The sequence below is a fragment of the Artemia sp. Qi Xiang Cuo genome, chromosome 6 (assembly GCF_049724085.1).
Source record: "Artemia sp. Qi Xiang Cuo chromosome 6, ASM4972408v1, whole genome shotgun sequence".
Taxonomy (NCBI): Eukaryota; Metazoa; Arthropoda; class Branchiopoda; order Anostraca; family Artemiidae; genus Artemia; species Artemia sp. Qi Xiang Cuo.
This window is the reverse complement of record NC_142799.1, coordinates 81,125,019-81,142,847: the sequence shown is the minus strand read 5'-3', so window position 1 is coordinate 81,142,847 and position 17,829 is coordinate 81,125,019. Positions and strand designations below refer to the sequence as shown.

At 35.6% G+C, this 17,829-nt stretch overlaps 1 protein-coding gene across 2 annotated transcripts in view; it reads left to right on the top strand.

Annotated features, from left to right (window-relative positions):
• The window catches only part of Mocs1 (Molybdenum cofactor synthesis 1), a 59,344-nt gene extending 47,319 nt beyond the window's left edge, over positions 1–12,025 (top strand). Inside the window, exons 5-6 of one of the 2 annotated variants that reach the window (XM_089091241.1) lie at positions 5,652–5,699; positions 8,676–12,025. In XM_089091241.1, the coding sequence (XP_088947367.1) occupies positions 5,652–5,699; positions 8,676–9,619 (992 nt within the window). In that variant the 3' untranslated portion in view covers positions 9,620–12,025. The remainder of the gene's footprint in view (positions 1–5,651; positions 5,700–8,675) is intronic. The other variant, XM_089091242.1, reaches the window with a different exon arrangement.
• The last annotated feature ends 5,804 nt before the right edge of the window (positions 12,026–17,829 follow it).

Genomic DNA, 17,829 nt, shown 5'->3' with positions numbered 1-17,829 from the left:
TTAATTTAAATTCATTTTTATATTAAAAATTCATGTTTAAAATAAATCGTAGCTTCTTGTTTATGCACTGGCCCAAAAAGGCACTATCTGTAAGTTTTTTAGACATTTATTCAGAGAGATCTTCCTTTTCGATAAATTTTCTGGGAAAACCAGTGATATCGCTTGTTGCCAGATGTGTAAACAAAAGTTCACCTAGTAACGCTGATGGTTTGTTGGTCGTTATCGACTACTACTACTACAAACAACTCATCTTAGCACCGAGTTGCCAAAGGCCAAAAAATCTGTGTACACTCGCCCATCACCAAATTTGTTGAAAGCTTTACTCTTGAATCCCTCCCATTAAGAGTTCTTATAGAATCTCTCCACCTCATTCGGGGACGACTTTCTTTTCGTTTGGCCACTGATGGATTTGTGAATCGATCATCCTTCATCCTTGGAACGTTACATATTCATCTCAGCCTGTTCTTTCATTATAGCCCTAGAAAGTGGGGCTAGACAACATTTTTCGTACATCTTAGTCATAAACATATTTATTTACATACTCGACATAGCACTAAGAAGCACTAAAACTGAGCTGTTTGTAGCCCTAGAAAGTGGGGCTAGAAAACATTTTTCGTACATCTTAGACATAGACAGATTTATTTACAGACTCGAAAGAGCATTAAGAAGCACTAAAATTGAGCTTTTCGTTGCCCTAGAAAGTGGGGCTAGTAAACATTTTTTGCACATCTTAGTCATAGACAAATTTATTTACATGCTCGACCTAGCAATAAGAAGCACTAAAACTGAGATTTTTATTGCTCTAGAAAGTGGGGCTAGAAAACATTTTTTGTACATCTTAGACATAAACATATTTATTTACATACTCGACATAGCACTAAGAAGCACTAAAACTGAGCTGTTTATAGCTCAGAAAGTGGGGCTAGAAAACATTTTTCGTACATCTTAGACATAAACATATTTATTTACATACTCGACATAGCATTAAGAAGCACTAAAACAGAGCTGTTTATAGCCGTAGAAAGTGGCACTAGAAAACAGTTTTCGTGCATCTTAGACATAAACATATTTATTTACATACTCGACATAGTACTAAGAAGCACTAAAACTGAGCTGTTTATAGCCCTAGAAAGTGGGGATAGTAAATATTTTTCGCACATCTTAGTCATAGACAAAATTATTTACAGGCTCGACCTAGGAATAAGAAGCACTAAAACTGAGCTTTTCATAGTCCTAGAAAGTGGGGCTAGAAAACATTTTTTGTACATCTTAGTAATAGGCAAATTTATTTACATACTCGACATAGCACTAAGAAGCACTAAAACTGAGCTTTTTATAGCCCTAGAAAGTGGGGCTAGAAAACATTTTTCGTACATCTTAGACATAAACTTATTTATTTACATACTCGACATAGCACTAAGAAGCACTAAAACTGAGCTGTTTATTGCCCTAGAAAGTGGGGCTAGAAAACATTTTTTGTACATCTTAGACATAAACATATTTATTTACATGCTCGACATAGCACTAAGAAGCACTAAAACTGAGCTGTTTATATCCCTAGAAAGTGGGGCTAGAAAACATTTTTCGTACATCTTAGACATAAACATAATTATTTACATACTCGACATAGCACTAAGAACCACTAAAACTGAGCTGTTTACAAGGTACATATAAAATGCACAAGCACAAACTACGATTATTTTATGCTGTTAAACAGACCCGTGAAAAAGGGAACAAAAGAATGCTGATACCGCGTTGTGAGGTACTGGTTACAACTTGTTCTTTTTGCTGCAATGAGCAGCAAATTTGCCTCATTTTTGTATCAATTAAATACAGCAAAACAAGGTTTTTTAAACTGAAAGTAAAGAGCAACATTAAAATTTAAAATAAGCAGAAATTATTCCGTATGTGAAGGGGGTTGCCCTCTTCTTAATACCTCGCTCTTCATGCTCAAGTATTTTAGAACTTTTAGAAAAGCTTCTTATTCTAATTCTACGGCCCTTGTGTTTCAGAAGCCATTATTAAAGAATTGGGAAAAACAGTCAAACTTTAATTCCAAACGCAAAACTGTCAAAACTTCAACCAAAAGGCCAAACCTTACGGCCAACGTAATCAAAAATTAAAAACACTTCTTGAATTGTTCAAGTGAGAAAACTTCAACCAAAAGGCCAAACCTTACGGCCAACGTAATCAAAAATTAAAAACACTTCTTGAATTGTTCAAGTGAGAAAACTTCAACCAAAAGGCCAAACCTTACGGCCAACGTAATCAAAAATTAAAAACACTTCTTGAATTGTTCAAGTGAGAAAACTTCAACCAAAAGGCCAAACCTTACGGCCAACGTAATCAAAAATTAAAAACACTTCTTGAATTGTTCAAGTGAGAAAACTTCAACCAAAAGGCTAAACCTTACGGCCAACGTAATCAAAAATTAAAAACACTTCTTGAATTGTTCAAGTGAGAAAACTTCAACCAAAAGGCCAAACCTTACGGCCAACGGAATCAAAAATTAAAAACACTTCTTGAAAAAAAATTGTCAAGTGAAAAAAATTACCATTAAAAGCTGATTCAAGAATAGTATATAAATCAGGAGCAGCATTTAATGAGTAGACCACAAACCCTCAGAGGTTTTTCTTCAGTGCGAAAGTGTTTCTTTGTTTGATTTAATTATTTGTAATTGTTAAAATAAAAGATTTGAAGTTGAAGAAAAACCTTTCGACCGTCCACAAGTCAGAGATATACTTGACCACTGCCATCACCATGGCTTCTAGTGTTCTAATTTTAGTTCGCTGACTTATCTTTGTCTTCTTCCACACACCTCTCAAGTGCAGAAAAAAAACACCCTGCGTCTTAACTATTCTATTTTTACATAGTAACAAAATTTCGTTGCCTTAAAAGCCCTAGGGCCATGGCAATACAAAACAAAAAGGAAAATTCACTTTTAACTAATCGTCATTATATAAACATAACATAAACATTACATAACACATACAATGAGAAAAACAAATCACAAAAATCTACTTCTGTGCTCCATTGCCTACACAAGAAATTGTCCTAAGTTTGTAATATTTGCAAAACATTCCTCCCTCATTATTTTCACCAGTTATCTCTCATCAAACTCACACTTTCCATACACTTCATTTCTCAACTCACTCAATTCTACCCACTCATACATCACATGACCCACACTCTCGTCCATACTTCCACACATCGAAAAAAAGTAAGGACTATCTTGCCCTCTCCTCCTCCCTAAATATCTCCTTGTTACCCCAAGTGGAAAACTATTCCCCCTTAATTCAATTCCTCTTTTTTTAAATTCACCTTAAACAAAACCCTTTCACCTCATTTCTTCTTCACCAATGTGTAGAGGCGCAGAGAATCAGAAAGGCTTCCTTCATACTGCCAAGCTTCTTGATCTCGTAGAATATTACCTATCGTCTTTGCAACCTCTTGATCTAACCCTAATCCATTATTTCACGTTTCCCCACCTCTTGTAAAATCCTCCTTACCTCATTACTTATTCACTACGGTAGGTGAAGCCGTTTCGGTTGTTTCGGCTCACACCGAAACACCTATTAACCTCACCTCCGATCTTAACTGCAGTAATACCATCCTTGTACATAGCAATAATGACTTTAACGTACTTATGTCGTAAACCTTTCCCAAATCTGGTCCCTTCTCTGGTAACGACCTTTCGCGAAGTGTCGTTGTCAGTTGAATCAGTTGCTTGTTAATCATTTTTAAAACTCAGGACTTTTCAGACTGATCTAATCAGATGGTTCAGACTGATTTTTTAATATTCTCAATACACTTATCAGCTTTATCAATTCAGACATTTTCCTATAATTATTATTGGGTAAAGATAAAGGATAAAGATCCTCCTGAGCCATTGCTGGCGCATGGGGTGTCGAGTCGATGTTTCAGTTGCTGGCTGTTTTTACGGGGACAAGTAGCAAGCTTGTCGCCCAACTTTGCTGCAGCGGGGATCGAACCCTGGTGCTCCGTATTGGCAAGCAGAGCCTCAATCCATTGTGCTACACAGTGCTGTAGCACAGTGGATAATTATTATTGGCCGTTCATAAAATTTCCCGATAAATGCCCGAGTCACATCGTTGTCTCGCCTCTCGGTAAAATGCCAAGATTTGTGAATGATGTGTTTTTCCTTGATTTTAATGTCACCCTTGTACTACAGAAGCGGAAAGTAGAAACGGCCAGAGATTTGAATCGACACTAATTTATTACCTTCAATCACCTACTATTATTATGTCTTTGTACCGTTTACCAGATTCATCTTAGAAATAGAAAAACTGATGATCCGAGTTTCCATATTTTCTAATTACAAAAAATTATGCCTTAAATCTTAACTCTGATTGGTAAATCAGAATTGTACGACGAACAGTTTACTATTATTCAACTTGAACAGGATGTGTAATTGGTACCGTAGTCGTGTGTGATTTTGATTTTTGTCAACAAATGCGACTATTATACGGTTTGGGCATTACTTGAACATGAACTTCGACTAAGGGTTCTTATGGTATATTCAGCCTTATTTATACTTCTTATGTATTGAAAGTATAAGATGCAAACAAACGAAGGTTCATCATAATAATAATGCCACATAGAATTTTGTCATTGATTCATTCGTTGCAGATGAAAGTGGGACGTCCAGGGGTAGGGAGGGGTAAAGTTTTTATATTTCGTAAAAAGTTGACAAATTATGCGGAATTTATAATCAGTAAAATTATAGGGAACCTTGAGATTTCCAAGGGGGTACGTACTAACCTGAAGCCATACTGCTCTTCTAAGTTACATGTTCCCAACTTGCATTTTTTTTTTCCCGCAAAGAGATGACAAGGGGGAGGGCTGCACACCATTCAAAAACACGCAAAGAATATACGAAATCTGTAAACAATATAAGAAACAATTTGGAAAAATCGTTAGAATCTCGACTATTCAGGGGAAATGTACTGGGCCAAAGCGCCCAAACACAAGCAATTTTAGTATTAATAATTTATTCTTTTTTCTTTCATGATACGAGGACATTAGATCTAGGTTACCTTCTTGATTATTTTTATTCGCATTAATAGCCAGAATCTGAGAGGCTCTTTTGGTAAAGTTTTTGGTAATTGTTAAAAATCAGGAAACCCAACCTTATTTTTTTATTTAGATGTGGTAAAAAACAAGTAAATTTAGTTTTTGGTTCTAAAAATGGCGTATTAAGCTATTTCATAAAAATAAAATTACGATTCCGATACTATCCCAATCAATTTTTTTTCTTTCCAGTATTGTTCGAAAACTTCATGTGTTGCGATGGCAAAGTAAAAAAAAAAAAAAAAAACAAGATCTGCCATCTAGCGTTGCTTTTTTGTATTAAACGAGTGAAATAGAGTGCATCTACAATTTGATGGTTTCTGGAAAACTGGGCCGGAAACCCAGGAAATTCAACCAATCAGGATGCATCCAAAAAGGGTGGTTCACGCCACACTGCATCAGGGCGTATTTTGACTGGTTGTGGTCCCCACACTTTTGGCCCAATTTTTCAGAGAACGCCAAACCTCTAAGTGAAGCAAAAGTGTTACTATTAATTTATTAAAAGTTTTACTATTAACTATTAATTTATGCAAAACTAGTTTTAAATTTCGTTCTTCCAGGAATGTTGAGCCTAGCAAAAATGAAGAACCGACCGATGATTCTTATTGGTGGGTAACAATGTATGTCTCTTCCTTAATATCCACGTGGCTGTCCTTTGTCCATTAACTCGTGCTAAAACTATTCTTTTTCTTCTTTGGGCTTAGGTTTAATCCCATTTGTTGGCTTAGTGTTAATTTGTTTAATAGCAATTTTCTTCATTAATTTGATTTTTAATGGGTTTTTACTTAACGCTTTTATTTACCTTCGTTTGCTTAAAGAATTAAATCTTTAGGGAATCAAACACCTTTTGCAGATATGGCATTCTTCATGCACACAAATAGTGATGGGGCTATTGGGTGTTTCTTTTGGAATCTTTTCATCATTTTTTTTTCAAATTTTTTAAATTTTTTTTTTTTTAGCTTTTTTTCTAAACATTCCATTAGCGTCAATAGCTTATTCCTTGAAGATCAATTGGGAAATGAGTTTCAGGTAAAACATTGTTAGTTGAAGGTAATGTGTAACGCAGGAAGAACCGCAACTTTCATGTCTGCAGGGTGACTTACAGGTCGGATCATTACTATGAAAATGGGGTGATTCCACTAAGGCAAAGCAGTCAGGTGGTAGCAATGCTATTTAGACAAAATTTCCATTTAGCATTTAAATATCTATTACAAAAAAATTAGTATTTAGAGCATGCCTGTATCCTTCTGGTCTCTAGGATTTTATTTTTTCTTTTTTTATAATTTTTTTAAAATATATATTCAGAAAAATGGTTCACCTAAAACCGCTTTCCATTTACACTTGTCAGGAAAAATCTCTCAAGCAAAAAAAAGAAAAAAAGAAAAAAAAGTCTCCAATACCACTTATGCGAGGTTTTAGCTGAGGAATATGTATTTAGTTTGAACCTTCTAAGCAAGTTGCTCAGGAATTTGGTAAAAATTCTGACGAAATAAATTTTCAGATTGAGCTCAGAAGAAATAGAAAACTAAATTTTTGTGAACCCAAAATAAATTCTTGAAAAATACATAGCAAACACAAAACCTCTTATCATAAGCTAGCATCTTGGCTGCTTGTTGAACTCATTACTCATTGCGTGATACATAAAAGTCTATGGATTTTAAGTTTATATCTTACCGAAAACTTCTATTTGCGACTGAGCGAGGCAGATAGGAACTTAAAACTTCTTACTATAAAGATCAAGCTCCGAGAAAGCGTACTTCTTGCAAAATTGGGAACAATTTATGAGCTGTGAAATAATGCGAATTCTAGCAAAATGTATCATTACAGATCTATTGAAACGGATCTTCGGTAGAGGGTGGGAAGGAAAGCTCAGGGTGCTTACCCACTCTGCTGGATTGATGAGCAATGTTTAGTTTGATTTCTTTTCACGTACCAGAATCTAGCCCTTCAAAGATTTCAAACATCAGAAGAAAGAAGGGGGGGGTAGACTCTAAAGAATAAAAAGTTATTATATCTGAAATTAATAAATTTTAAGTCATCAAATGGAGTAACATTAAATTTTAGTCATCATAATTTTATGTCATTATTTTAGTCAGCAACAGATGACAATTTTGTCATCAAAAGGAATTTAGTCAAAGCTAGTCTCTTGGGTTTTTCGTGTTTCTTGGTTTATTTTAGTCTTTCTTTGTATGCTTTCTTTATCTAAAGTATTGGTGCTGGTTTCGCATGACATTGCAAAATTCATTCATTGCGCTGAAAAGATTGCTAGTAATTTTTTTTTGCAAAATTTTTGATAAATACTTATTTTCGGTTTATCCTTCATTTCAACAAGTTTGGTTCTAATGTAAAATTATACGATATGCAGACCAAGTTCCTGCAGGCTAAGGACAAAACAGCGAAAGTAAAAAATTTTAGCCGAAGAAACAGAACAATTAATTTTTACCAACATTGTGTCAAAACGTAATTGATTCGTTTCCCTGTTTAATACTTATACTCATAGAAGACCATCAAACGGTTTGGAGCTAATTTTTCACTTTGCTGAATTTAAAATTTTATTTCCTTCTTGTTCGAAGTGCAATTCTCATGTAGATTGCCCGCGCTTCTATCAGTGACGAGAATACGCTTTTTGCATCTGTTCTTTTTTCTGCAAAATACAGAATGTGAAGCAGCTGAAGGTCTTTTTTAAAGCATGAGTCTGTGAATCAACAGATTGCTGTACAAAATTCCTGATTATTGGTTTGAAATAAACCCCCTTTTTTGTTCCGTAAATTTTGGGTATAGTTACCATTAGTGTGTATAGATGAGTTTCACTGGCGCCAGTAAGAAAAATTGTCGGTGTCTTTAGGACATCCTTGTGAAGGAAAGTTAGAAAATTCTTGTTTGCCATCAGGGGTGCTAATTACGGAGGAGGGTGGAGGGGGGGGGGCAAAACTTTTTTGTATCTCAATTTTTAAGAAATTGAAAAGAATCTTTGCTCTCCCTAACATTTTGTGAATTTTTGCACCTTTTTGCTACATTAACTTTGTCGGTGTTTCAGCTCAGCGGCAAGACTATCTGCATAGTTAGCAGGGGGTTGTGGGCTTTCTGATTCGAATGTACATTTTCCTTTTCTTATAGGCTTTGTGACAGGGAATGTTTCATTATAATGAAAATGAGCTATGGAAATGACTGGTGTAATCCACCCACCTAACCACACTGATTTTAATGAATCGAGGAATTTGGCTGTACGAAATAAAATGTCGTATCGATATCGTTATTCTAAGCAATAATCTTTTTGCAACGCAAATCGACTTGAATTCTTTAAAATTTCTATGCCATGAGATTTTTAGTAAGGGGGTAGGGGATAGGTGCTAAAATAAAAATGTGTATTTCTAGGCCACCAATTCCTCTATACGCTCTCCTTTTTCTCATAGCTTGTATGTACGCTCCAATAAGCATGGAAATGTTACTTTGTTTCTTGACTATACTTGCTTTTAAGACATGTTTTGTTAAAATTTTAAATGTTAAAGTTTAAGTTTGAAATTTATTTATCTAGTTAAGTTTAAATTCTATAGATAGAAATAAATGCTTATTTTGTTTTCTAGGAGAAAGAAGAGAGAAGGGACTCCTGACAAATTATTTACCAGTGTTTTTCCCAGGATATTCAACGCAAATGTCTGCCCATGTTCAAAACTTCCATTCTTCTTCTTCATGTAGAAGTAGTAAAACCTTTGCTGATGATCCTACAACTAGTAAAACAACGACTCACGAAACAACTTATGCTGATGCACCAAAGAACACCGAGAAAATAAGTTTCGACTCCTTAGAGAATGCCATAGAAGAACAATCAAAGCCTGACCTCCCCCAAGAAGCTAAAAAAGAGAAAAAACCGACTAGAGGTTCTTCTTTAGATACAAAAATGCATCCACCAAAGGAAGTACCTGATTTGTCTGCAACTGGAAAAATACCTCCAGAAGTGTTTGATTCTACACATTTTTGGGACTACGAATATTACGGTCCAGAGACTAAAAATCGTGAACCACATCTTATTGCGCGAAAACCGCGTACGAGTGCTCAATTGACGCATGTCAACAGCAAAGGCGAGGCAAAAATGGTTGACGTATCCTATAAACCAGTCAGTGTTCGTACAGCTACCGCGCGCGCTTTTATTCATGTTGGTGAACTTGCATTCAATCTCATTTGTGAAGATCAAATCAAAAAAGGGAATGTTTTAACTGTGGCTGAGGTAGCTGGGATTATGGCCGCGAAAGAAACACCTAAGCTTATCCCTTTATGTCATTTCCTGGCGTTGAGCAAGGTTGAAGTCAAACTTACTTTGAATGAAACAACATACGGAATTGATGTTGAAGCAACTGCAAAGACCAATGGCCAAACTGGGGTAGAGATGGAGGCACTTGTTGGTGCAACTATTGCAGCTCTAACCGTATATGATATGTGTAAATCTGTCACTCATGATATAACCATAAGCAGTGTAAGACTTGTTAGCAAAACAGGTGGGGTCAGAGGGGATTATCAAGGGGAGAAGTAGGGTAACGCAATTAGACAAAAGTGCCACAAAGCGGAAAAGAAATATGAATTAAAATTCGCAAAATGTTAAAAAAAACACAGTTCGAGTCCGTTTTATGAATCCAGAAAAATAAGAAATATTTATTGTATTGATTTTCAAAAAATTAATTTTAAACGATCGGTTTGTACTATTAATAAAAACATGATTTAAAAAGTTAGGGCTGAGCCAGAAAAAAACCTCGCCGAAATTCTGAATAATAGAAGTTTTCAAGAAATTCTGAATAATAGCTAAAACCAAAGGATACACATAAATGAATTACTTGAAGTTTAAAATATTTTGAGAACCTGTTCTACAACATGCCACTGTTCTCTATGCTTTTTTACTCTTCACGTTCAGAAGACTAATTTATTTTAATTTCTTTCAAGTATCTCCCCTTGGACATTTTTCCATTTTTGAGTACAAAATGATAAGATCTTAAGTTTGAGCATAAGAACATAAGATCTTATGTTTGAGCATATGTTTGAACATAAGATCTTATGTTTCTAGTTTCTAGAATGGTTTACTTGTACGGGTATAAAATAAAAAAAATAAAAATACTAAGAAAAAACAATTTTGTTCCCACACCATAAAAGAGCAGTAAGTTTGGGCTTTATTAAGCAAGTATTTATTAAGTTTGGGCTTAACACATGCAAGAAATAATACAAATTTGGATTCTCCCTTTTTAAAGGAATTTTCTAATGCAAATTGTTTCTAAATGGTTCAAGCTGTTCCTAAATTCGGCCTCTCCAACTGAATTACCGTTGGACCAGGGGTCGAAGGATCAATTATGAATTGGTCCTAAGTTAGACCTCTAGTTGCTATTATTTTTTCGGTGCGGACGGAAAAAATAAGCTAAGTTTGAATTCCAAAGGTTTAGTGGACTTCGAAATTACGAATTTTGATCTTTTCGAAGATCTGTTTTCTTTCCTGCAATTTTTTTTCAGATCGAAGAAAGATAATAGAAGCAGTTTTTAAATTAGGTCTTGGACCGTCCAGAATAGAGCACATTTAAAATATAAGAAACCATTGAAACATCATAAATCTTCATATTTTGGGGGATGGACCCTCCCCAGCTCAAATATCTCCTATGGATTCCTTGGTTGATCTTTTCAACCCTAAGCAATTTTTCAAGATTGATAAAGTTGGTCATCAAAGTTTCAGTGAGAGTATATCACAAGTCACAACCAATTGCTTTTACAATTTAACATGATTAACAAAAATCAAGATTTTGCTGAATTACCCTTCCCCCCCCCCACATGAAATAAAGGCTCTTCGCTAGTCTAACCTGTTTTTCTACCTTGTTTGTTTATCAAAGGATTAGAATGTATTTTCTCGTCTGATTTAAATTCTCTTAAAAAATTTTAATTGTCTTCTGATTTGAAAAAAAAAACACTTAGAAATAAGAACTTTTGACACCAAAATTGTTTTTACCGAGTCTTGGACAGGTCTACCGCTTCTACAGACTTGTTTATATGATTTGCAAATTTTAGTCCTGAGCTTAGGAGCTTGAGGAAAGTATTTCAGTTAAATTTTGGTTCCAAAAAGCATATCCATCAGGGGAGTATCCAGGAGGGGGAGGTACAGGGTTTGACCCCCCCCCCCTCCCCCGAATATTTTATCCGACTCATAAAAACGTAACAAAAATACATCTTAAAAATTTTTTGATGCGTTTTTTTTTTAACCCACCTATCCGGAAAGAATCATTCCGGATGTGTTTTCATACATTTCTATTATGGTTTTACGAGTCAGACAGACATTTTTTTTTTGTGTGTGTGTGGGGGGTCAAACCTCCTAACCGCTCCCCTGAATGCAGCCTTGATCCTACAATTTGTTTTTCAACTTTGCAACTCTTCTTAAGTGAATCTTAAGATATTGCAAAAATCTCAGTGGCAACCCTGATCTTAGGTATAAAAAAAATCTTCCCTTTTATAAACAACTGGTTATTGATTACAGTAAAAAATAACGGGACCACGTATACCGCCGTTTAGATTGCTGAAGCCGAATATATTGTACTTTACGGTATTTTATATTTTCTATTATTTTACATTGTCAAAAACCAACCAAGAAGTTAGAAATGTGTTTCTTCTTTGCTATTTTTATTCTATTATTTTTTAAACTAAAACGAATATATATTGGTTTGTTAATTGAAGAGAATTAAGCATTTAATTTCTAAAATTGGTATAATCAAATGATTGCTCAGTTTTATACGTTTTTGGTGTGAAAGTGTTGAGTTTTTCAGCTATATTTGCCTTGTAGCTCTGTGTACCTGTAGGATTGTTCGTAATCGGTTTTACATCGCTATTTTTATTGAGTTTTTCTGCTGTTATTTGCCTAATAGCTATCGGTGGTGTTAATTTGGAAGGGGGGGGGGGTATTCGCCCTTAGATTTTGAAAAATACTTGTTTTTGGGTATTTTCCTAAAAAAGCGTGAAAAATACAACACAAGTGCCCCCACCATAGATTCCGAAAAGTATATTGCCCTTCCCCCCTGTATTTTTTTGTGAATTGACGCCACTTATAGTAAGCTATATGTACTTACAAGATTATCAGTAGTTGGGTTTTTGTATTGTCATTTTTTATGATTAATGATAATGATGCCCATAAACATATACTTATATGTTGATGCTGCTGAACATCTTGTCCCTGTTTCGAAACCTTTGAGGTTTCAGAGCTGATATTTTCATAGAAGTTTTATGTACTTAGATGATTCTTAACAGTTGGATTTTATATTATTTGTTTTCTTATGGCTGATGATAATGATACTAATAGGGGCATTCTTTATATGTTGACGTTGTTGAGCCGTTGTCCCTATTCTGGGATCTTCAAAATCCCCTAGTAGTTCTGTGTATATATTGCATTCTCGTCAGCTGGTCTTTATATTGTTATTTTCTTATGGCTGATGATAATGACATTAATTGTCGCGTTCTTTGTATTTTGATGCTGTTGCCAATGTCCCTGTTCTGGGATCTTTGGAATTCTCTAATTGTTCTATATACACATAGAGTTATTAGCAGTATCTATTAAAATTGTTATTTTCTTATGACAGATGATAATCATGCTAATAGGGACGTTTATTTGTATTCTGCTGAGCTATTGTCCCTGTTCTGAGATTTGTTGAGTGTCTTAGCTGGTATTTGGTTTTTCTTCTGGTATTTTGTTATTAGTTGGTTTTTATATTGTTATTTTGGGTACTTATTCTGTTAGCATTAAACATTTTTAAAGAAATAATGGCGTCTAAACCATCTTTATCCTTGAAAAAAAATATCGTTTACAAGATCTATACCACACACCACTACAACTATAGCAGTGATCAATCAATCAATCAATCAATCAATTTATTCAATCAATAAATTTAACAAAATACACTTCAATATAAACTACCCCGTAAGGCTCTATGGCCAGGAAAAAAACAGGGGAGACACAAAAACGAATGAAACAAATACAGAAAAAACAAAAACATTTTCAACATCATACATTCACACCTTTAAGAGACTCAATACAAGAGAAAAAAAAGAAGAAAAAAAAATAAATAAACAAAACAAAAAAAGAAAAAAAAATCATAAAATACAATGATCCATATAAAAAAAAAGAAGAGAGAAAAAAAAATCAAAAACTAAGCAGGGGACTACCAAGCAATCAATTTATTCCGCGTGGACTACCCTATGATCAATCAATCAATCAATTTATTCAACCAATAAATTTACGACAAACACTTCAATATAGAACCCCGTAAGGTTCTATGGCTAGGAAAAAAACAGGGGAAAAAACAGAAATAGCATAAATACTAAAAAAAAAAAAAAAAAGTATTTTCAATATAATGCATTTCAACCTTTCAAAGACTCAACACACACACACACACACACAACAAAACAAAGAAGAGAAAAAAAAATAATTAAAAGACTCAAACAAAAAGCGATTTTTATGAGACCCCAACACCACCCCCAAACAAAAAAAAAGATGCAGGACAATCCAATAAATTAAACCAAATTCCAAAAATAAATTTGAAACCAAGCCACAAAAAATATTAGACAAACTCAGTACCCCTCACAACAAACGTTTCCAACCCGGGCTAGGGTAAATCCCTCCCCCCCCCAAAAAAAATAAATTTATAATAATAAAATAAAAAAAAAATAATAAATTTAAACATGAAAAATCAAGACATTAAAATTATTTTTTTAATTCTTTTAAAACTACCAAAGCAGTGACTTTCTTGGGCCGACTCATCTAGGCTATTCCAAACGATACGACGAGAAACTATTTAATGTCAGACCTCACCCATGGAGTAAATACAATATTAATATTATTTGAATTCCGAAGATGATGCGAAGACCTATAAGTGACGAAATAAGGAAGAGCTTGAAGGGTTCTGGGAACACCACGTTATATTTGATGAAAAGTGAAACGCGCATACAAAAGACTGTAGAAAGACTGCAAATAAAGGAATATGTTAGCTAGGTTAGCCGTAGAACAGTTTGTTTCCTGTATATGCCTTCTTGCCCCATCAGATAACTTAAAAAGCGTTTTAAAAAAAGACGTGAAAGTTGAGATCCATATTGTAGGGCAATAAGAGACCTAGGACTGAACTAAGCAATGGAACAGAATTTTTAAAACTGATCCAGGAAAAATGTGTTTTAACTTCCTCAAAATTCGAAGACTCCTTGAGATCTTCATATTAATTAGTCCAATATGATGCTTGAATGAAATGTTTTCATCGAGAAGAATACCGAGAAGTCGGATATATCGATCCTTAGGTCTAGAGAGAGAACCTCTTGAAAGCTGGACTTAAGATAAATTAATGCATACAAGAGATAGAAGGGAAAAAATTAAAAACTTGACTTACCAACATTTAGGGCAAGGCAATTTGCATCAAACCAAAGAACGACTCTGTCAAAACGATCAACTAATTTGGGAAGCATCTCAGACTCAGTTCCTACTACAGTACCAATGGTACTGTCATCAGCAAAAGCAACGAGTGTCCACATCCTGCGAAAACGATGGATTTTTTTAGCATTGAAAGATTCAGGATGACAGGCAACAGAACACTGTAGGTTTTTTGATTCTTAGCCGCAACTATAAGGTCATTAACATAAATCAGAAACAGAAACTGTCCAAGAACAGAGCCTTGAGGAACACCAAACTCAACTTCAGACGAAAAGCGGGAGAGGGAGTCTACGGAGATAGTTCTATCTGACAAATAAGGATCAAACCAAGCATGAGCCTGTCCTCTTACACCATTGTGTGATAGCTTATACAGCAGAATCTCATGAGTTAAAGAGGCAAAAGCCTTACGGACATCTAGGAATATAGCAGCAGGAATCAAACCAGAGTCAAGCGCAGTGTGGAGAAAATTTAAAAGAGTTACACACACATGCTCCGTAGAATGTTTAGCTCGGAAGCCAAACTGAAAATCATGAAAAAATCATTTAATCTTTAGAAAAGCAAGTAGACGGGGAAGTATGGCCTTTTAAAAAATTTAATTAAAAATAGACAGCAAAGATATAGGACGATAATTATTTGAGTCGTTTCTTGTTCGACCTTTGTATAGAACAGTTACTCTAGCTCGCTTAAGAAGATTTATAAGCTTTGTCAATGGAGAAATAATTGAAGAAAGAATGAATTTAACTACCATAGTTGGAATACAGTCAGGGCCAGACGACGAAGAACCCTTCAAGCTATTTACAATCCTGGCTACTTCAACAACAGAAGCAGGATATAACATCATCGGTTTGAGACAAAGTGGACCAAGATAAGATTTGTAATCTGGTTGTGACTGTGAATGCCTGACTGAAGAAGTGGTTTTCCCAATATTGGCAAAATATGGTGTAAATGCTTCTTGAACAGATGAAATACCCTCAACAACCACATCACCAACTACAAGACTTGGAGGGATAGAAGGAGCCGGAGAAGAATGTTTGAGGATGGAATTATCACTTGCCAAATTTTTCGAATATCTTTCCCACAATCCGAGAATTTTTTGGAATAATAAGGAATTTAGCCGTCCGGCATAGAGAATTGAAAACATTCCTGTAGAACTTGAATTGTTGAAGACGGGCATTACTCAAAAATGGTTTTGCTCACTTAAAAACTTTGCAAAGCTTATTTTTTCTTCTTCAACTATTTAGAACACCAGGGTTCATTCGTAGGTTAAGAGGACTGGATCTTTTTGACCTTGAAGTAGAGGGAGACAGAGCACATACGTCAAAAAAAGACTCCTTTACTGACTGATAAAAGGAATCAAAATTTGAACAAAAATCATTATCCTCACCAAAAATATTCCATGTCTTCTAAGCTAAATGAGATCTAAGACGGATCAATTCATTCAAACTAAACCTAAATGAAACTGAAGAAGATGCTAGAGTGTCCCTATTCAGTGTTTTTTCAAGGATAAAACTGGAAAATACAGGAAAATGGTCTGAAATATCACTCACTACAACAGAATTCCGAACCAAATTAAGAGACGAAAAAAAATTATCATAGGCAGCGCGCTAGCGCTGCCTAAGTAAAGAACGATGTGGGACCAATGTGTTGTTTTTTTTTTCTCCATACCCGGGCACTTCGTATCGAAGGAGTTGTACAAAGTTCGAAAAGGGCTCATTCGATTGCGAATTGGAGTGGCTAGTGCCCTTTTTAATAGTCAAAAGTGGTTGGAGGGCAACTAGCCCCCCCCACGCCCATCATTCCCCCACACACCTCCAATCAAAAGTTTGGGATAGCCATTTTGTTCAGCGTAGCGATTTCCAGAGAGGAAATATCTTTGGGAGGAGGGATAGTCTTTCCCCTTGCCAGGGCAAGGGTTGTCAGTAATGCCCTGGGGGCAAACAAGGTTTTTATAGAAGATATCTCCGCAAAAAATTCTAACCCGGCACGTTCGATTGGAAGATCATTTGGACAGTACCATGTTTAATAGACGACCGTTATGGGAGGGCCACCAGCCCCCCACGCCCATTATTCCCCCACGCATATCCCAGAAAAATTTTGAAGCAGGCATTTTGTTTAGTGTAGTAGATTTCACGATTGAAAATATCTTCTTGAGGAGGACACTCCCCCACAACCCTCGAGGCAAGGGTTTTCAGTTATCCCCTGGGGGCATATAAGGTTTTTATAGAAGGCGTTGTCGTAGAAACTTCAAAAAAGGCTCATTCGATTGGAAATTCCAACGGCTAGTGCCCGTTTTAATAGTCGAAACCTGGGGGCATATACGATTTTTATAGAAGGCGTTGTCATAGAAACTTCAAAAAAGGCTCATTCGATTGGAAATTCAAAGGGCTAGTGCCCTTTTTAATAGTTGAAAGTGATTTGACGGTAACTAACCCCCCTCTCACACCCATCTTTTCCCATAACCCATACAATCAAAATTTTGTGATAGCTATTTTGTTCAACGTAGTTTAAAGTTCTGGAAATTAGGTGTTTGAGGATGACAACCCCCTCACAAACCTCAGAGCAAGGATTGTAAGTTATGCCCTGGGGGCATATACAGTTTTTACAGAAAGCGTTGTCATAGAAACTTCAAAAAGGGATCATTCGATTAGAAATTTAAATGGTTTGTGCCTTTTTTAATAGTCAGAAGTAATTTGATGGCTACTAACACCCCTTCCACGCCCACCATTTCCCCAAACACATCCAATCAAAATTTTGAGATAGCCATTTTGTTCCACGTAGTTAAAGTTCAGGAAATTATATCTCTGAGCAGGACAATCCCCTCACAGTCTTCAGAGCAAGGGTTATAAGTTATGCCCTGGGGGTATATAATTTTTTATTGAAATATTTGTCGTAGAAACTTGAAGAGGGGCTTGGGCGGTTGGATCTTAAGAGGTCTATGGCCGTTTTGAATTGCTAAAATTGATTGAAGTCCAGATAGCCCCCCTTTTACGCTTACCTTGCCCCATGGCATGACCGCTCAAAATTTTTAGATGGCCATTTTGTTCAGGATTGTGGATTTCTAGATAGAAGAAATGTTTATGAGGAGGACACTCCCCCACATCCCTCAGTTCTGGAATTTAGGTCTTTAAGGATGACAACCAATCCCCCCACAACCCTCAGGGCAAGAGTTTTAAGTTATGCCCTGGGAGCATGTAAGGTTTTTATTGAAAGCGATGTTGTGAAAACATCCAAAAGGGCTCATGCAATTGAAAGGGCTATTGCCCTTTTAATAGTCGAAAGTGATTGATGGGCAACTAACCCCCCTCTCACGC